Raw genomic sequence first — 21,305 nt, 5'->3', positions numbered from 1 at the left:
TGACTGTTTCCATTTGTGCTGTTGTGCATAAAAGAGAACTATATGTAACAGAGGATACTTAGCATACTGGTTTTATATCATAACTTTAATCTGAAAAGACTAGTTAGAAAATATATATGACATTCAAGTTCTCATTTCGGTGTTTTGAGTCTCCAAACAAGCTCATGACTCATGAGGGGGTTTGGCCTGCGTCAGCCAATCAGAATCTTGAGCGCCGCGTCACTCACGGCGCGCCAAAAATGAGCCGGTACTCCTTTCCAGCAGTATTCCTACGCAAAATCGTGTATGGATATTAAAGCCTCAATGTTTTTTGTCAGTGAAAGGCCCAGTAATGTCTGTTCTATAGTTTAATCACATTTATTTGTATAACTTATTTATATTTGAAAAAATACATTTGTTAGGGCCACTTAAACGGCTCTAGTTTCTGTCTCGCCAGGACATTCGTATTATGCCTTGTGTCATTTGGAAGTGACGTCGTTTGTGGCGCCAGAAATCAAGGAGGAGCGGAGTGCGTTTTCAAAACGATGCGTTATCGTTCAAAGTATTTGGCATATTAAAATCTTTGCAAAAACTTTTTGAAGTGAGTTTGACAGCGGATGGTCAGAGGGTCTTATAAGCTTCGTTAAAGATGGTGATGTTACGCAGTAACGGTGATATGGACTCCAGCTCGGAGTTTTTGTCTCTGAACCCGCCTCAGCGAAAGTCCGCGCGACTGAAAAAGGCCCACGATGACAGTTTAACAAGCGCCGAGGACAGTCCTGCTAATGTGAGTTAATAACTCTTCTTTACAAGTACTAATATGTTAATCATTTTTTTTGTTTACCTAACGTTACAGTAAAACCTTCGCTTTAACAAAACAAAGTTGGCGGTTAAAAGCGCGAGATGCTTGAGTGAACTGCATGAGCGCGCGATAACTGTTACAAAACAAAAGTAAGTTGATGTGCAGTGTTACATCGGATATACATACATAGGTAATAATTTACATAGAGTATCTCAGCGGGATGATTTTTTGGTTTAATAATGCGATGTGCATTTCAGTAGATGGGTAGTTGGCAAGTCAAAAATAAGAATTCCCATTTGTTGTCCAAGTAAGTTATGGCTCACTGTTAGTGTTACACAATGCATAATATATACACTTTCACCGTTTTAATCACCTGCAAATAGTTATGTGGTGTGACACTTTTGAAAATTGCAAATAATCATCTCATATAATGTGAGGTCCGAAGAAAATGGTTTATATAGACGTTAGACACTGCTATGATGTATGCATATGATAAATTTTTAGGGATTTTTGACTGTAAAGGAGGAAAACAGCATGATGAGCAGAGCTCAAAGAGGAAGACATATCACCTTTGCTGATATGAATGGACAAACAAGCAAATCTCCTCCAAAAGATGAGAAAAGTGGGAGGCATTTAAGGTGGGATTGTCATGGTTTAATTTCTGGTCCTTTTATATTTGGTTAATCATCTGTTATGCTGTATTTACTAGATGTCTTATTTGTTAATCTGTGTATTCTATTATATATTTATTCATAGAAAATCTCCAAGATTTCAGGCAGAGGGGGAGAGGTCGGTAGATGAGCACACAGGTGGGCACGTCAGAGTATTTGATAAACATCAAGACAGCAGTTTTGTTGGTTTTCAGCTTACTAAAAATTAACCCATTGCTTTCTTCAGATGAGATGGAATCAACTTCTCAAAACCTCTGTGCTGGGATTCAAAGACGTGAGGAAGACAGTGCCGTGAGACGTAGCTCCAGAATCACACGATATAAGCTTGATGCTAGGAACCAGTCGGTCCTTTACGACAGGCTCATTACAAAGTATGCACCAATATAGTGTAAACACTGTTATATTTCTGTGTTTATAAGGACAGTGACTAATTCGTGTCAGATTTTTTGATCTTCCTTTTTTGATAAAGGTTAAAATATACCTTTGTATTCAAACTCAGATGGGCAGCTAGCTTTGTGTGTGGCTATTTCCATGGCTCTTGGCTCTCAGTGGCTGCTTTTGTCTGTTTTAGCACTGCAGAGGCTGTACTTCAGAAGATGGATGACATGCAAAAGATGCGTCGGAGACTGAGGAGTAGAGACAGTGAGGAGGAGGTGCGTCATTGACTCGTCCAGTTCCGCTGTGTTCAGTCAGAACTTCACTCAACTGTATTTGTATTTCTTTTTAGAATTTGAGAGTTTTCTCTGGGACAAAAAGGAAGAGGATCACAAAATCTTCAGTAAGAGGACAAGAAGAGAGTTCAGACAACCAGGAGAATGGTAATGATTGTGAATTAGGAACTCATTAACGATCAACCAGTGTTTCCTGCACCTTTATCTAACAGTGGTTCTGTGTCACTGTTGAATTACAGCCCCACAACAAAAACATTTATATTAGCCCCAGATGTATTTGGCAACTTAAACCAACCTGTATTTATTTTTCAGAATATAGTGATCAAGAGGAGGAGGAGGATGGAGAAGGTGATGAAGAGGAAAATAATGAGGGAGATGAGGATGAGGATGAGGATGAAGACGAAGAAGACAATGGAAAGCGCTATGAGTTTCGACAAAGAAAAGCTGTTGTGCGTTACCAGGCGCCTCTTGATGGTCGGTGTTATGGGACATTAAACAGACCATGCATTGAAATGTACTTGGATCATCTTTTCTGTGTTTCATGCTTTGTTTCAGTATTTCTTTTTTAATATATCTTTTTTTAATTACAGAGCCAAAAAAGCAGAGCATATTTTTTAAGCGTCATTCCACCCCAATTAGACGAAGATACACATTTAGTTCCTCAAGTCCCAGGAGATTGTACAACAACAGGAGGGGCACCAGGTCAGTACTAGTCATCTGCCTTTCTCCAAATTGTTTTTCATCATAATTTAATCCCAATTTTCAAGAAAGAGCAAAGTCTTGGATAATTTAGTATCAGTTTGAGTCTTGGCTTGACAGGGTCTTCTTTCAAAAATGGATCTGTACAAGAGACACAATGCAGTGGTCAAATACATTGTGTTAATTGGCCGGCAATTAAAAAATAGTTCAGACGGAACCCCTTCATCACCCAACATCCCACCTTGAATAGTCCAAAAATTCAAAAAACACATTCCCGCTTTGCACTGTAGTGTCTGTTTTGTAATCTCAGTGGCACCCTTGTGTTTCCACTCATTGTTGTGTGTTTCTTGTGCTGTAGTTGTAACAGGAGTGAGGGTGATGGGTAAGACCAAGCTTTCTTGCAGCCTTACTTTAGCACATCTGCATGTGGATGATTAAGGGATTTTTAAAGTGAAGAAAACACAACAATCTACGATACATCACGCTAACATAATTATTACACAAATGTTTTAGGCACATTTAAATATGTTTTAGAAAGAGGTATTGGGATAAAGGAGGTGGTGATGTATTTTATGAACGTTTACACTTTATTGATGCTATAAATGTTTTTTCAAAGTTTAAAATAAGTCTTTTTGTGCTTTTGTCTTTCTCATCTCAGGAGAAGACATGCCATCCACAGTAGTGACTCCACCTCATCCTCTTCTTCTGATGAAGATAAATTTGAGAGACGGAAAAGTAAGAGTCGTAGCAGGTCAATAAACAGGTAAAACCTATTTATTTTACAGATGCTATGCTTTCAAAAGACACCTGGGTTCAAAGTCTTTCACAGCAAACATGACAAATCCCGTACTTGGTTTTGTGCACACAATAAAGAATCATATCTGTTGTAGGGATGCGCCGATCCGATATTCATATCGGGTATCGGCTCCGATAGTGCCATTTTTCTCGGATTGGGTATCGGTCAGAGAGGGCCAATCCAAATCTGAGATTTTTATATTTATTTTTTTCCCCCGATTGTGCGAATTATTCTGTGTTACTTCTGAAGCCATGCAATAGCTAAATGTGAGCTACATATGAATATTTAAGTCCTTACATTAAAGTTCTCACAAACTCTTTTCTCCGCTGTGGCTGTCAGTCATTTGTTCAGCCTTTAAACCCTGGTCGCGTTCGGTTGCGACAGTCTGTTCGGTCAAGCTCTCTCCAAGATCATTCTGTGTTCCCATTATACTTGATTTGTAAATACATGTCTATGATTTTGCAAAAAGGACTATCTTCTTGCCGGAGTTTAATGTTGTTTTGTTACTTGCTACCGGGTGTCTGTGAGAACAAAACACGGGAGTAGAAAAGACTATAAATTGTTTTTAACGTGCACAGTAACTGAAATTTAAAACTGTTAAAAGAAAGGCTCAATAACTGTTGCACAGATATAATACACTACGCATCAATTTCTCTTCACTTTGTGCTTTGCAGTTTTTAACACGAAGCGCATAGATTGTTGCCTTATTAAAAATATGCTATACATTCAAAACGTATTTTAAATTTATAGTATATACTTAAACATATATATATATATATATAATGAATGGATTTTATAAAACAAATAGCAATGTGTAACATTTTACCATATTTAGTGCAACACTTTTATTTGTTCCCCACAGAATGGATTTTATAATACAAATAGCAATGTGTAACATTTTACCATATTTAGTGCATTTACTGCCGAATTATCCACTAACCTAGTTTATGATAAATTTTTGTCATAGATTATAAATATACATAGGCCTATATTTTTTCATATTTATTGTTTATTTTATTTTTCTTTATAATGAAGTAGTCTGTATCTAGTAGATTGTGAAAGAATGATTATCAGTTCCACACACACAGAGATATATAAATTCTACATTTATTTAAATGGGGGGGAAAAACTTTACTGGTATCGGCCAATACCGAACCTTAGGTATCGGAGGCGGATCGGAGCATCCCTAATCTGTTGTAGCTCTATAAAAATAGTTTCTTAGACATTATATGTGGATTTTGTAGCCTTTCATATATGAAAGCAATTATTAAACTACAGTTTAATACTGTAACTTAACTACATTTCCCTTGTAGATGCCTCCCTATGAATTTACGGAAGGAAGATTTGTTGGGAATTCACAAGGACAGGATTAAAATTGGAGCAAGTCTTGCAGATGTTGATCCAATGCAAATTGACCAAACAGTATGTATTTGCCATTCGAATTGAACTTCAAAAATTGTAGAGACCTGTTGTTGACTGTTGGGTTTCCATGAGCAGGTGCGCTTTGACAGCATTGGAGGTTTAGGCAAACACATCTCTGCACTGAAGGAGATGGTTGTGTTTCCTTTACTCTACCCTGAAGTCTTTGAGAAGTTTAAGATTCAGCCTCCAAGGTATGAAAAGCGATATTGATAAATATTTACATTAAAATGCATATTTGGATGACTAACTGAATGCTGAATATCACCTTTTGCAGAATGTATGTTGATTAAATGCTATGTGTTTGCAGGGGATGTCTGTTCTATGGCCCTCCTGGCACAGGAAAGACTTTGGTAGCTCGAGCCCTGGCAAATGAGTGCAGTCAAGATGAGAGGAAGGTGGCATTCTTCATGAGAAAAGGAGCAGACTGCCTCAGCAAATGGGTGGGCGAGTCTGAAAGACAGCTCCGCCTCCTGTTTGACCAGGTTGTCCACATTTAAACTAAATTTAAATTTCATTTAGAAATGGTCATTCATGAATGCCTAATTTTGTCTACGTCTTTTATTTTGAAGGCGTACCAGATGCGTCCGTCAATTATTTTCTTTGATGAAATTGATGGTATCGCACCTGTTCGGTCCAGTCGGCAAGACCAGATACACAGGTATGTTAGTCTGTTTTTCTGCATTTTTTATTTTATTTTATATTTATCTTTTCTTACTGTCCTGCTATGAAACTGTTAAATTGTTTGTATGTTTGTTGTCTGAAGCTCCATCGTGTCCACTCTGTTGGCTCTCATGGATGGGCTAGACAGCCGTGGGGAGGTGGTTGTTATTGGAGCCACTAACCGTCTGGACTCCATCGATCCTGCGCTCAGACGGCCCGGACGATTTGACAGAGAGTTTCTCTTCAGCCTACCAGACAGAGAGGTGGGAGTTTCAAGCTCTATTGTGGAATGCCTTATTCACTGTTTATTTTCGACTGCAGTTTTTGTTTTGTTTTATAGTAACCTACAAGACATTGTTGCTGATTTGTAGGCTCGCAAAGATATTTTGAAGATTCATACTAGGCAGTGGGACCCGCAGCTGTCTGATGCGTTTCTTGAAGAGTTGGCTGACAAGTGTGTTGGTAAGAGCTTTTTCTGTTCCACTGTGTGAAACAACCTGAGTGCATCTCACATAACAGCTTACCTTTGTCTCCGCTTTCTCAGTGCCAACACATAGGCTGGTGCTTTCTGACACACCTCCAGGACCTGCTGTATTTGGGTTTTGGGTAGCAGTGTTATGTAACCTTCTGCTGTTCTAGTATTCTTACTCTCTAGTATTCTCAAGTCTGGCATTTACAGAGCCCTCAGACTGTCTCATCCTGTCCAAGTGTGCGGTTCTTAGCCAGAATTAACTGCACTATCACTCCTGATTGTATACCAATAGTCAAAACTCTCCCTGTGCTTCCAGGTTATTGTGGCGCAGACATCAAAGCTGTATGTTCAGAAGCAGCTCTGTGTGCCTTGCGTAGATGCTACCCCCAGATATATGCTTCCTCCCAGAAGCTCCTGCTGGATGTGGAGTCCATCAGCGTGAGTGGCCGGGACTTCCTCTCGGCCATAAGGAAGATAGTTCCAGCTTCACGGAGGGCAGTGGCCTCTCCAGCTAAAGCACTCACGCCTGTTATTGAACCCCTGCTAAGCTCTGCCCTCAATAACACCATGGAGATGCTGCAGAGACTGTTTCCTCATGTAGAGCAGAGCCTCAAGAAGAAAAGAGATGCTGGTAAAGACAACTGTTTTTATTACTCTTCCCTCTAGCAGTGTGCTAAAACACTCAGAGCACGCATGCATAACACTGTAGCAACCAAACTCTTAACACCCTAATATCATGTCAGTGAGTTTTGCATGGACGGACACCACTCATGTTTATTTAGTTTGTATTTTGAAATTCATAATCAATTCATTTTCCATTTTAGAGGGTGTGTCTGGCATCTTAGATGATCTACTACAGAGTGAAGATGAGGGGTCCTCCGTGTGCATTACTAATAAAGGTCAGAAGAACACTGGACCGGCTGCATCTGCTCTTCATCTGAACAGGTTAGAAATGCGATGAACTGACTTCTGTGCTGACTTGGTGCATATGGGGAAGCACAAGCAATATTTTAAACAAAGCCTGATGTTTTATTGTGGCAAATAATGTATTGTTATCCAATTTAAGGGTTAGACATGAGTGTCATGTACACAATTTCCCTTTTCTTGACTGAACTGTTCATTTGTGTTTAACATTGTTTAACTCACTGTGTACAGATATGAGTTCACAGGAAGCCTTGTTATGAGAGAAAAGATATCATCACAAAGTTTTGTGTAATCAAAGATTTGTTTTAAGACAGGATGTTATTTTTTTAAATGCTTTTCATCAGATCCAGTTTATCATCAACAACAGTTTTTCTTAATCATGTCTATGCATATGTAAAAAAACCACCACCACCACATATATTGGGTAAAAGTCATTTTAACATTTTAATTAGGTTATTATTCTAATAATAATGAGACTAATAATGGAGAGTTCAAAATGTTCAATAGCTACAGAATTTCACTGATGACAATAATGAAACGTGTTCAACCTGTGGTATATTTGGAGTTGTTTTGACCTGCCTGTCATCTCTGTGCTCTGCTTCATTTCTTTAATTACATGTATTGCAGGAGTGCCCTGCAGCAGCCCACCTCATTCAGACCCAGACTGCTGCTCTGTGGGACATCGGGCTCTGGTCAGACCTCACATTTGGCTCCTGCTATTCTTCACGCCCTGGAGAAATTCACTGTTTATACACTCGATGTTGCTGTATTGTATGGGGTCAGTTCAGCCACCCCAGAGGAGGCCTGTGCACAGGTAAACACACTGAATTTATACTAGAGGTCAAGATACAAAGATGAATTTGTTTGAACAAATTACTATCAATCTATATTGTACATCAGGTTTTCTGTGAGGCAAGGAGAACTGCCCCCAGCATTCTGTATATTCCACACATCCAGCGCTGGTGGGACACAGTGAGCTCAACTTTAAAGGCCACATTCATCAGTCTCTTGCAGGACATCCCTTCATTCTGCCCATGCCTCCTCCTCGCCACATGCAGCTTTCCTCACCACACACTCTATCCTGAGGTACCACATGTACTGTATAAACAGTACTGGGGCTTGTTTGGCTTAAAGAGTAAATGAAAGTGATGCATTTTATCTTCTGTAATGTTACTGTGAGACTTTTTTTGTTTGTTTGTTTATCTGTTTAAAGGTGCAGGACCTTTTCCATTTTGAGTATGGTGAGGTGTTCAATGTTCTGCTTCCATCTCGGGAGGAGAGGCTCAGATTCTTTGAAGATCTTATTTTAAATCAGGCTGCTAAAGCACCAGCATCTAAGAGAGAAGCGGGTAAGTATTTTTTATGTAATGTTTTTCACATTCTTAGTATTTTCATGCAAACCTGTGATAACTCCCACTTTCTTCTACTTAGTCCTCCAGGCACTGGAGGTGTTACCGGTGGCCCCTCCGCCGCCTCCCCGCCAACTTTCTGAGCAGGAGCAGCAGAAACTAGAAGAGCAGGAAGAGGATACGCTCAGGGAACTCCGCCTCTTCCTGCGGGATGTCACCAACCGATTAGCTCAGGACAAACGCTTCAAGGCCTTTACAAAGTCTGTGGACACAGAGGAGGTAAGGTGAAGATTTTAGTCCCGCAGCCCTTCTGTATCAACTCTCTCCAGCTGTTGATATTTGTGAACCAGTGCCATGTGCTCACTGAGGTCATATGTGTGTGTGTGTTTTTTTTTTGTGCGGGGACAGGTTCCCGATTACACTACAGTCATCAAACAGCCTATGGACCTGTCCACAGTTCACTCCAAAATTGATCTGCACAAGTATGAAACTGTGGCGGCTTACCTGCAGGATGTGGATCTGATCTGGCAGAATGCTCTCGAGTACAACCCAGACAGAGACCCCTCAGGTAGGCTGAGAATTTTAACCATGAAATACAAAACCTTTCTATATCTGCACAATTTTATATGTGGTAATGATTTTATACAATAGCTGAATAAACAAGTTAAAGGCGCAATAGGAGATCTTGGAAAATGCTAACTTTAGCCTGATAGCACTGAAAGCGAATGTCCCACCCTCCCTGCAATCGCCGTCCAAAGCCACGCCCCCTGAATGCATATACGCGCACTCACAGACCAGAGTACCAGAGACAACATTACTACTATAGTATCAGTATATTGGATCCAAGCAGTCGGCCTTAAAGGGGTGGTTCACTGGGATTTTTCTAGGCTTGATTGTGTTTATGGGGTGCAGTCTAACATGTGTTAATGCTAATTATTTTTCACATGATTTATCTTTATTCCACACAGCTCTGTCCCTTCTCTGAGAAATGTGCTGACCTTTTCCTGTTTTTATTAGGGATGCACCGATACCACTTTTTCCAGTACTCGCCCGATACCGATACTTTTATTTTTGTTACTTGCCGATACCGCGTACCGATACCAATATTTTTATTGCATTTGTACATTTTTTAAACATTGGGTACAGAAACCAAAAGAGTTTGTATAATGTTAGTTGGTTAACTTCATTTATCAAATGGATAGTCAAACCAAAATTTATTCAGACAACTTTAACATTTCTCAAATTATCACAGTTTATTCGCTATAGTTTAGAAAATGGTAATAAAATATGACAAGAACTCAGAATTAAACTGAGTCAGAACAAATTCAGCTTGATAATGTTAGATAACTTTGATAGAAAGGTATGTAATGGATTACAATCTTAATCCAAATGATGCGTGTGCTAAGTGAGTGAACATCAAAGATCACAACAGAACTCTCTCTCTCTCTCTCCCTCCCTCTCTCCCTGCATTGTTTTACTTACTTGTTTTTGACATATCCGACTGAACTACAAACTTTCCAGTGATGTCTGTGAGAAAGGTATATTCGCTTGCGCATCTGCGCCGCCGCCGCGCGCTCAATCCACTCAGCGTGCTTTATCAACTCGCGCACATCAGCTATACAGGCGTTACTACTGAATGTTTAACGTTATATTCATTGCATACATTTACTTCGTAGTAGGCATCCTTAACTCCATTCTGTTGTTCTGTTGTCGGTGTTTCTTTGTCTGAATATGGCGCTTATCACATGCTGTGTGGTATCGGGGCATTTAAACGAGTACGAGTACAGGAGCTCAGTATCGGGCCCGATACCGGTATCGGTGCATCTCTAGTTTTTATGAAGCCCCGCTCTCAGAAATAAGCGATGGGCTCTGATTGGTTAGCTAGCCCAGTGTGTTGTGATTGGCTAAACTGCCTCTAGTGTGCGTGTAATCGTCCCGCCCCTCACCTCAGTGGCATATGCTCCGGTTGTATTGTAAACAACGGCATTGTTAATATCGCTTATCAGTTTGAGCCCGATTGAGAAGCAGAGGATATTATTGAAGAGGATCATGCAGACCCTGTGCAAGCACGGCTTTTAATGGTACGCCTATCAGGGCTCGACAATAAGGACTGCCCGATGGCCCGGGGGCCAGCGTGAAAGACGTTCGGGACAGTAGACTGATTTGTCACTTGCCCGATCGGGCCACATCGCGTCACGACTTAACATTTGCATGTGTTTTCAAGACTTGCTCATTTAAAAATTAAAGCGATTAAAAAGCATTTGGGCGTGAAAGACAACTACATTCAGTACTCGCACGCTGGTTTCTTCTGTGCGAACAGCGTGCGCACTGACAGCAGCGTGAGCCACCTGAATGGGCAAATACAAAAGTATATCAAAATACCCACCCTGGCAAGTAACTTTGTAGCTTTAACAATGATTAATCTATATTGAATTTATACACTGGAGTAAGTTGCAGATGCACCGATGTACCGGACATTTTTTGTTTTATTTCAGACTATCTTCTGTTCTGTGCTTGCGCACAAACTGCACTGCAATAATTTTCCCAATGGCCATTTGTGTGGAAATATTACGTTATTATTATACTTGGTCTGTAAACGGGCGTTAACAGAGGCCAGAGATGCTGAATACGGACACAAAGAGGAGAAAATACTGTTGCAGGCAGAACAAGATCACGGTTCACGATGCGCAAAATATAGGGAAAAAATCCAAATATTGAATTTTATATGAATGTTTCTGAGGGGAACGGAACTGACTGTTTTCAGAAATGGCGTTTTCTTTTCATTTTGTCTCCGTATAATGCATTTAAATTAGTGTTAATACGCACAGTGCTGCTGTGTTTAAAGCTGTAACCAAGGAAATGCTGTATCACTGTACCATAAGCACTGTCTGCTGTCAGAGAGTGAGTCTCATTCAGCCCACCTGCTGTTTCTGTTTCGTGCAGATGTTTTATGTAGCATAATTTCACAAAGCTAAAGTCAGGTTATTCTGTTTTTGCTTCAGATTTAGAAATTATACAGTCTAATATAAGTCAAACATTGCAAAGATCAAGGTGCAACACAGAGTGAAGAATATGCAAATGTTATTTTATATGTGGTTTTTCAATTTCTGTACCTGAACATCTACAAACATAAAATCCTAAAGCATCATTTCATTTCTATTTTTGTGCTATAGGCCTATATTTAATTGTGCTATTACTTGTAATTTGTTCATTTGTTCTTATTTACTGGCCGTCACTTGTCTTTAATGTTTAAACTTTATATTTATGTTTATTTTTGGCTAGTGATTTTTGCTGTGGTATCGAAATTGAAATAGAGAATTGCTAAATTTAATTGGTATCTAAAATATTGGTCTCGTCATAAGCTTATTTATTAGAACACAAGATAACAGATCAAAAACAATGATAACAGCAACAATTTTATTTTTTGTGGCAGGGCCAGTGAAAATGTTAACAGGGCAAGTAAAAATTTGAACCACTGGGCCAGTAGAAAAAATCCTTAACGTTGATTCCTGCTATGTTTTTTGTTTGTTGTGGTCTCATACTTTTAGATAACGCTGTTATAAATGCTACTGCTTATGTTAGCTTTTAATATACAGTTTTATCCTGATTAAAGCTTTAATACAGTACAGCAACCGCATGCGCGTCCATGTTTAATGCTTCTCATAGCTATGTGAAAATACGTGTATAATTGGAACAGTTCATTGTCGGAGCTGAGCTGAATGAGAGAGAGAGATGCAGGGGAACGCGAGGAACAGTATTGAGAACCGCTGCTTTAGAACATTGATTTTGAAACTTGTGAATCCATTAGAAGACAATCGCGATTCATATATGAACAGATTTTTACCTGCACCTCTAGTTTTCTCTTCCTCTTCTCTAAAGCAGCACAGCATGGCCTCGCCCCCTTTGCTGCCTTTTCCCGAGGGCGGGGTTTATCTGGGTTTGTGATGTCACGAACCCGGAAGTAACTTTTTGTAGTCCCTACCAGCCGTTTTTGTAGGCATTAAACTGAAATGAAACCAGAATTGAAATTAAACCAAAATTTTAAAAGACGATATCTCCGTTTGCATTGAACTTTCAGCTTCGTAACTTTGCAAATATTGTTTATGCTCAAACAGCAACATTGCACACTTAACTAACATTAAAAAAGTGAAATTGCAATGAACCACAAGGCTAGAAATTGCGACCATTTTGGTCGCATATGCTCCCGAAATTTAATCTGTGCGACCTCAAAATATATTTGGGAGCATTTGTGCGAGTGCATATAATTGTTGTTGTGCGACCCGTTTGCATTTCTCTAAAAACATCAGAATTAGTTTTTTTTTTTTATTGCCAGGTATGTTTACACATATGAGGAATTTGTTTTCATGACAGAAGCTCCACAGTGTAACAGAATGAGAGTGACAGAACAAAAACACAGATAATAAAAAATAGAAAAATAGAACAAGTAACTAAGGAATAAAAATATACAAATCGACAATTGTATGTACAGGTATATAACAATAGACAGTTGTATGTACAGGTATATTATGTGCAAATTGAAAAACATTCAGAGTATGTGCCTTCTGAGTGTTGATACGGTGACCTGTCTGCCGTTCTATGAAACGTTAGGCTGCATAACCAATTAAACTTCATCTTTACATTCTTAACTTTAATGCAGATTTTAGATTGGTTAATATTAGCTGTCAATCACCCAGTCACTGCTTTCCGCTGTCAGGTGACAGGGAGCTAACTACCGCGGAGAATGTAAAGGGCTGAAGAAGAGAGAAAATAAAAGAAATGCTGACAGATTTATTTTGTGAACCACCTAAAGTTACAAATAAAGGTGCTGGTGATAGTGATCATGTGGGGAATGTTAATCCACCAGCCGAATAGAAGGCGTACAGTTTTCGGAGAGAGTGGTTGAAAGACTTCTAGTGGCTCCGCTATGAAAATGGTTCTATGCACTGCGTTCACTGTAAAGCCTGTGGGACGGAGTTTGCAGGTTAACGCGTTCGCCACCGAATCTACACATTTCGTAATTGTTGTTTTACGATGTGCGGTTTGACGAGTATATTGCAAAATCAAATCCAAATGAAACACACCTACAGAGAGTCCACGCACACACGACGTGAAGTCTATTAGGTTAGATTAGTGCGCGCGCGCATTTAGAGTGCATTCTTTGGGGCCGTTCACATATCGCGTCTTTTGCGCGCTCAAGTTCATTATTTCAAATGTAGACGCGCGGCAGGCGCGCTCATAATGGACGTGGTGCGACGCGCTAATTTTTTTCAGGCGAGACCGCGCCGCATCGAGATAAACACATTTCAACTTTTCAGAATGTCGCAAGCGCACCGTGGGTCATGTGACAAGAACCAACCAATCAGCTTCATCCTTTCCCGTAACAACATTGAAAGCTCAGCCAAGATGAAGGAACAGCTGATCATAGCTGTACAGGGATAGCCATTTTAAAATAAATTTAATAGTAGAGCTGCTGCAAATCCATTTACACTTTGCTGAAACTTCCACGTCTTCATGGACAGCGCAGGTCATGGTTGCTTAGCAACGGCAGACGCCTCCGGAGCGCAAGCGCCCGAACGCTTTGGAAAAAAGCAGAAAGCGGCATGCCTAGCGTTTTCCACGCGTTTTTAGGCGCGGCATGTGAATGGCCCCTTTAACGGCATGATTCAGTCTATTTAAATGCATCACAAAATTCAAGATATGGGGCCTTAACATCATTTCATATCGTTCAGGGGTAGGCTACATCGGTCCTGGAGTGCTGATGTTCTGCAGAGTTTAGCTCCAACCCTGAAAAAAACCTCACTTGTCTGTAGCCTTAGTAATCCTGAAGACCTTGATTAGCTTGTTCAGGTGTGTTTGATTAGGGTAAGAGCTAAACTCTGCAGGACAGCGGCACTCCGACGTTGCCTATCCCTGATATAGTTAATCAATATCACAAGAAGAGTGCCGTTTCCTCCAAAAATCAGCTTGATTACAAATGTGATATTGATTTTATACAACTGTTCAATAAAAAATTTATTAATATTAAGAGACAACATGAGGGTGTTTCGTTCCTGAATTAATAATTCGTCAAATGATTCGGTTCAATCTCAGTGTCACACTTATTAACAGTGACTTGCTGCTACCTGCTGGTGGTTTTAATTTCACATTTAAAGTTTCAAATATTTCTATTCAACGTTTTATGTTTACAATATTAAAATACTATTTATGCATGTGTAACTGCAGGCTAAATGCATTCATGTCCTGCATTAATCAGTATATTGCAAAATCAAATCCAAATGAAACACACCTACAGAGAGTCCACGCACACACGACGTGAAGTCTATTAGGTTAGATTAGTGCGCGCGCGCATTTAGAGTGCATTCTTTGGGGCCGTTCACATATCGCGTCTTTTGCGCGCTCAAGTTCATTATTTCAAATGTAGACGCGCGGCAGGCGCGCTCATAATGGACGTGGTGCGACGCGCTAATTTTTTTCAGGCGAGACCGCGCCGCATCGAGATAAACACATTTCAACTTTTCAGAATGTCGCAAGCGCACCGTGGGTCATGTGACAAGAACCAACCAATCAGCTTCATCCTTTCCCGTAACAACATTGAAAGCTCAGCCAAGATGAAGGAACAGCTGTCTCAGTGTCACACTTATTAACAGTGACTTGCTGCTACCTGCTGGTGGTTTTAATTTCACATTTAAAGTTTCAAATATTTCAAATATCAGTACTCAATGCTTTGTTTACAATATTAAAATATTATTTATGCATGTGTAACTGCAGGCTAAATGCATTCATGTCCTGCATTAATCGGTGTGTAAATGCATCTAAATGCCATTTCAGATGCAGATTCTGTGTTTCCTCTGCATTGCAAAGATGAATTTTGTTGATTGATACTTTCATTTGCTTGATAACAGCCCAAATGTCTTATTATAATTGACTGATTAAATATAAGAATTTGACTCAAATGATAATGCACACTTTTAGACGCGTTCGCCACCGAATCTACACATTTCGTAATTGTTGTTTTACGATGTGCGGTTTGACGAGTATATTGCAAAATCAAATCCAAATGAAACACACCTACAGAGAGTCCACGCACACACGACGTGAAGTCTATTAGGTTAGATTAGTGCGCGCGCGCATTTAGAGTGCATTCTTTGGGGCCGTTCACATATCGCGTCTTTTGCGCGCTCAAGTTCATTATTTCAAATGTAGACGCGCGGCAGGCGCGCTCATAAAGGAAGCGACGCACACGCGGTGCAACCATGCGATTTCAATAGTATATTTTCATTAGTTGAAAACATTTCAACTTTTCAGAATGCCGCAATCGCACTGCGGGTCATGTGACAAAAACCAACCAACCAAGATGAAGGAACAGCTGATCATAGCTGTACAGGATAGACATTTTTGAAATAAATTTAGTAGCAGAGCTACTGCAAGCGATTTTTAGTGCTGCAAATCCATTTATTCTTTGCTGAAACTTCCGCGTCTTCATGAAATGGGCGGGTCATGGTTGCTTAGCTACGGCAGACGCCTCTGGAACGCAAGCGCCTGAACGCTTTGGGAAAGAAGCAGAAAGCCTGTGTTTCCTCTGCATTGCAAAGATGAATTTTGTTGATTGATACTTTCATATCATACTTTCATATCACGGAAAACAGTGACTGAGAGATTGACGGCTAATATTAACCAATACAAAATCTGCATTAAAGTTAAGAATGTAAGGATAAAATCTGTCAATATGTAATTTGTAGTTGTGGTGCTCCTAAATTTTTGCTGGTGCTCCTAACTTTTTGAAGTTGGGAGCATCAGTGCTACCAAGTAAAAAAAGTTAATTTCGAGCCCTGAACCACCCCTTTAAAGGGACAGCACCCTAATAAAGCTGTGCCGTATGTCATTCATGTTAATCTGCCGTTCTATGAAACGTTAGGCTGCATAACCAATTAAACTTCATCTTTACATTCTTAACTTTAATGCAGATTTTAGATTGGTTAATATTAGCTGTCAATCACCCAGTCACTGCTTTCCGCTGTCAGGTGACAGGGAGCTAACTACCGCGGAGAATGTAAAGGGCTGAAGAAGAGAGAAAATAAAAGAAATGCTGACAGATTTATTTTGTGAACCACCTAAAGTTACAAATAAAGGTGCTGGTGATAGTGATCATGTGGGGAATGTTAATCCACCAGCCGAATAGAAGGCGTACAGTTTTCGGAGAGAGTGGTTGAAAGACTTCTAGTGGCTCCGCTATGAAAATGGTTCTATGCACTGCGTTCACTGTAAAGCCTGTGGGACGGAGTTTGCAGGTTAACGCGTTCGCCACCGAATCTACACATTTCGTAATTGTTGTTTTACGATGTGCGGTTTGACGAGTATATTGCAAAATCAAATCCAAATGAAACACACCTACAGAGAGTCCACGCACACACGACGTGAAGTCTATTAGGTTAGATTAGTGCGCGCGCGCATTTAGAGTGCATTCTTTGGGGCCGTTCACATATCGCGTCTTTTGCGCGCTCAAGTTCATTATTTCAAATGTAGACGCGCGGCAGGCGCGCTCATAATGGACGTGGTGCGACGCGCTAATTTTTTTCAGGCGAGACCGCGCCGCATCGAGATAAACACATTTCAACTTTTCAGAATGTTGCAAGCGCACCGTGGGTCATGTGACAAGAACCAACCAATCAGCTTCATCCTTTCCCAATATGTAATTTGTAGTTGTGGTGCTCCTAAATTTTTGCTGGTGCTCCTAACTTTTTGAAGTTGGGAGCATCAGTGCTACCAAGTAAAAAAAGTTAATTTCGAGCCCTGAACCACCCCTTTAAAGGGACAGCACCCTAATAAAGCTGTGCCGTATGTCATTAATGTTAATCAAACTACAAAAGACAAAAAAATAAATAAAAAAAATCACTCAATCACACAAAAAAAGATCAATCACTGCTAACTTTAATTTTAAGAATTGTTTTTAATTTACAGTTTATTCAATTTCTGGACCTGAATACTACTGTTAGACCTAAACGGTTTCCTAAGTGAAATTCAGGTCCTGAGTTTAGTTGATAATATTGGTTAAATAAATTATAATATTCAGTGATGATATGTTCTCTGCGTGGAGTAACTTCTGGCACCGTCGCAGCTTGTACTTATTATTAAAACGAATAGAAAGCAAATAAGTAGCATTAATAGTCATTAGTTTTAGTTAACAGATGCTATGATACATTCAAATGGATTTGTATTCTTTTTTTATATAATGCATGATCCTCTATTTTATTCTTTTTCTATTTTATTCTTATTTTACATATTTACTTGTAAAATAATGGAACATTAGGTCATGTCATGGGAATTTGTTGGTAAAAATGTGTATGAGCCCTGAATGATTCAGTGGCCCATTCATAATTTTATTTTATTTTTTTATTAATCAGCCATATGAAGGAATCCGTTAAATAAATGATTCACTCATTAAGACTTGTAGCTACCTACCAGCAGGTTTAGTGTAATATTTCACAATGTTGCTGTTTTTATTTTATATTTGATCAACTAAATTCAGCCTTGGATGAGCATAAAAGACTTCCAGAAACATTGTAAAATTGTAATTATTGCAAACTTTTGACTGGTATGTGATTTATTTACTGAACATTGGTGACAACCACCTTATTGTATGTAGGCAGTTTACAGTTTGCATTCAACTCAAATGTGCAGTAAAGCGTTTGTCAGCATTTGCTGTTTTACTTTGATAGCATATGCAGTCAAATTTCAGAGATTAGAACTATCCTTTATGACTTTCCAAGTGTGTTTTGCATAATTGCATAACATTTGTGTGATTTCTGTGGCATGCAATATCTATGATGTTTGTGCATTTAATAGATCGGCTCATCAGACACCGTGCCTGTGCTCTCAAGGACACTGTGCATGCCATAATCAGAGATGAATTAGATGAGGACTTTGAGAAGACCTGTGCTGAGATGAAGGAGTCTCGCATCAGACGAGGTTTCACTGATGCTACTGTAGATCATATGTTGATTGGAGTGAGACTGTGGCCATCACTCACATTTCTAATATTTTATTTTCAGGCTCCACCTCATCACGGTTCACTCCTGCCTACTACCACGTGCTGCCAAATATGTCTGCTACAGTGGAGCAGAAGACGGGTGATCCAGAACCCAGTAAAGATGCTACACTTGTGCCAGCACAAGCAGTGATATCACCACGTCAAACAGGAATTAATACAGGTGATTAACAAAGCTGTACTGCCTGACATCAATAGGCCCTTTCGCACCGCTTTAGTTCCAGAACTAAACGTACGGTACTAAAGTACTGGGACGATTTTGCGTGAACTATTTCCCAGTACCATTTAAAGGGTTGCATTCGCACCGACTGTGTGTATTAAGAAGTGACGTAAGTCGGTCGACAGCGATGTCATTTGTGCGCGGCGTTCAACAACAGAAACAAAGAACTACGTTAACAACAGGAGGATGGAGGACGCTGTGATCGGAGCTGTGTTTTTGTTGTGTCTCGCAGGTTTCACAGTGGACATGGAAAGTCGACGTATACGTAAAGCGATTGAAAGAACGGAAAGGAGGACTAAGAATCTCCAACGACAACTGGCAGTGCTACATTTGCTACAAGTGCCTGCACTTAAGCGTCCGTCCATCTATCGCTGTTCTCCATACTTGCAAAATAAGTTGACATGCTTACAGTATGTTTACACGGCGTTTTAAATCATGGCGGGTGTGGGCGTTTTCATACGTGTTTGGCCAATCAATGTCTACTTGTGTCACGATTAGTACCAGTTGTGCTGGTTAGACCCTGCTCCGGAGTAGGAGCTAATTTGGTTCTCGAAAAAGGCAGTCCGGTACTAAAATCGCTCCCAGTTCCGGCGGTGCGAACACGCCGAAAAGTGGGTAGTTCCACAATTAGTTCCGGTACTATGAAAAGGTTCCTGCGGTGCGAAAGGCCCTAATGCTGTAGAGCCTCTCAAAACTGCCATGCATGGAGGTAGGATTTGAGGTTTTAGCATCTGTAGTTTTGATTTAAATTATCAGCACTTGTGACATTTCATGAGCCTTGATACCAGTTTTGAAACCACAATATTATTATTTGGCAGTTTTCTTTTTCCATTGTAAAATTATTATTGTTATTATTTATTTATTGTTTTTATTTTGGGACATACTTGAAGGTTACATGCCATTTTTATTTAATGTTAAAAAAAATTATATTTTATTTAATAATATATTTAAAAGTATGTCCCAATTAAATAAATAAATAAAAACTTTGCCAATTCAATTAAAGAGACAGTAATAACGGCGTTATTATTAAATGAGTGGTTTTGTTTTTCTCGTCAATATTGTTTGATTTATATGAAAAAAAAATGTAGACTTGCATCAAATATTTTACCAGTACTTTTGACATTAAGTCAGATTGGTAGGCTTTCTTTCATGCAGGATGTGAATGAAATGTTTTGTCTATCCACAGCATCACAGATGAAAAAGAAGAGGAAAAACCGATGGAAAAATGGCTTCATCCACAGAAAGAAGTCTTGCTCACATTTGAACTCAAAAGATAACCTTAACACAGCAGAATCAGGGGACGAAGAGGAGGATGAAGAGGAAGATGGAAAACTGGCTGAGAGTGAAGATCCAGAGAAGATGAAAGATGTTGAATGTGAGTCAGTGGAGACTGATTGCTGTGCTCGTACAGAGGAACCCTCAGAATCCACAGCTGTAGCACAGAATAACAACATCCCTAATGAAGGACAAGAACGTGGCAATACTGCCTCTGCAGTAGACGAAGTCATGAGTGTTGAGACCGCCCAGAATAATGCCATAAATGGCCAAAATGGTGTCCAAGAATCAGAGAGCACTGAAACTAAGAGGACGGAGCCAAGTGCAGAGGACAACACAGGAACAGGTTAGCAAATCACAAAAAACATTTAGCATTTATTTTATAACAGTTGTGGTGTTTCTATGAACATGAAGCAGTACTTGAGTTTGCATGGGATTTTCAGAGTTGAGACCGAGGCGGATGACGAGAGGTTTTAAGATGCTGGCCGAACAGCAGAGTCTCATCAGTATGGATGCTGCCATGAAGATCCTGCAGCAGAAGAACATGCCTCTCATCGTGGACCACAACAAACTGAAAGTAAGTCCGATATCTTCATTTAACTGCAGAAACAATAACAGATAGTGGAAAAACTGAAGTAGTAAGTATGCATGTTAACTTCACTGCTACATTGAAGAGGTGTTTTCAATCTCTGTTTTCATTATTAATTCAGGAACTTCTACAGACAGTTGTGGACATGACAGAGGGATATGAGGTCAATCAACTGGAGAAACTGTATGCTCTGCTGTGCCAGAGTATTTATAGACACAGGAAAGATAATGACAAGACTGCACTTATACAGGTACATATAGATTATGCAAGAATACATCCTGCTGCCTTATTGACTCACTATTCTGTTGATTGTACCGTACATTAAAACTTGCTAGTTGTGATTAACCAGTTTTTTTCATATTTAAAAGGCTTATTGACTTTATCTGCCTACTTAACGTGTACTTTCTTTTATTTTCCAGGAGATGTCAAAAGAAGTTGAAGAGTTTTCCTAGTTCTTTAAACAATCTACCGGTATACTATATATTTCTTATAATAACTTGTCTATAAATTATATTTTGCTAATTCTTTAGTCGTGTCTTTGAGTGTTGTGCATATTAAAGCCTTTATCACAATTATCGTTGTCTTTGGGGGGGTTTTTTTATACCGAGCATATAGTTTAGTAATGGTACAAACATCTGATATACTCTTTGCCTGAAGTACTGCAAATAGTTGTGTGTTGTAATCACTTGTGGTTTCTACTCTTCTGTTTCTGATAATATCTAAATCAAGCT

General features: G+C 39.6%; 1 protein-coding gene across 3 annotated transcripts; it reads left to right on the top strand.

Annotated features, from left to right (window-relative positions):
- Positions 1-479: 479 nt before the first annotated feature.
- LOC107556963 (ATPase family AAA domain containing 2) lies at positions 480-21,149 on the top strand. Of its 3 annotated transcripts, XM_016240231.1 has the most exons (29): positions 480-766; positions 1,286-1,419; positions 1,538-1,590; positions 1,679-1,823; positions 2,024-2,105; positions 2,180-2,270; positions 2,436-2,597; positions 2,714-2,825; positions 3,181-3,204; positions 3,481-3,585; positions 4,932-5,040; positions 5,116-5,231; positions 5,348-5,522; positions 5,610-5,698; positions 5,804-5,963; positions 6,072-6,162; positions 6,489-6,803; positions 6,997-7,117; positions 7,724-7,910; positions 7,997-8,182; positions 8,310-8,445; positions 8,528-8,724; positions 8,854-9,013; positions 18,289-18,411; positions 18,495-18,653; positions 19,897-20,331; positions 20,429-20,562; positions 20,696-20,824; positions 20,994-21,149. In XM_016240231.1, exons 1-29 carry the CDS (start codon positions 629-631, stop codon positions 21,024-21,026), a joined length of 4,101 nt encoding a protein of 1,366 aa, XP_016095717.1. In that variant the 5' UTR covers positions 480-628; the 3' UTR covers positions 21,027-21,149. The 3 variants fall into 3 exon arrangements, with proteins under 3 accessions (XP_016095717.1, XP_016095718.1, XP_016095719.1); XM_016240232.1 differs by lacking the exon at positions 3,181-3,204; XM_016240233.1 differs by lacking the exon at positions 6,489-6,803.
- Positions 21,150-21,305: the final 156 nt, after the last annotated feature.

This window comes from Sinocyclocheilus grahami, unplaced genomic scaffold, assembly GCF_001515645.1.
Source record: "Sinocyclocheilus grahami isolate Dianchi unplaced genomic scaffold, SAMN03320097.WGS_v1.1 scaffold585.1, whole genome shotgun sequence".
NCBI lineage: Eukaryota > Metazoa > Chordata > Actinopteri > Cypriniformes > Cyprinidae > Sinocyclocheilus > Sinocyclocheilus grahami.
The sequence above is the reverse complement of the archived record's forward strand: the minus strand, read 5'-3'. Positions and strand labels throughout refer to the sequence as shown.

Bases quoted from the DNA above. Each gene is read 5' to 3' on its own strand.
- LOC107556963 (XM_016240231.1), top strand. From the start codon at position 629: ATGGTGATGTTACGCAGTAACGGTGATATGGACTCCAGCTCGGAGTTT. The intron at 5,523-5,609 runs GTTGTCCACATT...TTTATTTTGAAG, and splicing joins TCCGCCTCCTGTTTGACCAG to GCGTACCAGATGCGTCCGTC. The intron at 8,725-8,853 runs GTAAGGTGAAGA...GTGCGGGGACAG, and splicing joins AGTCTGTGGACACAGAGGAG to GTTCCCGATTACACTACAGT.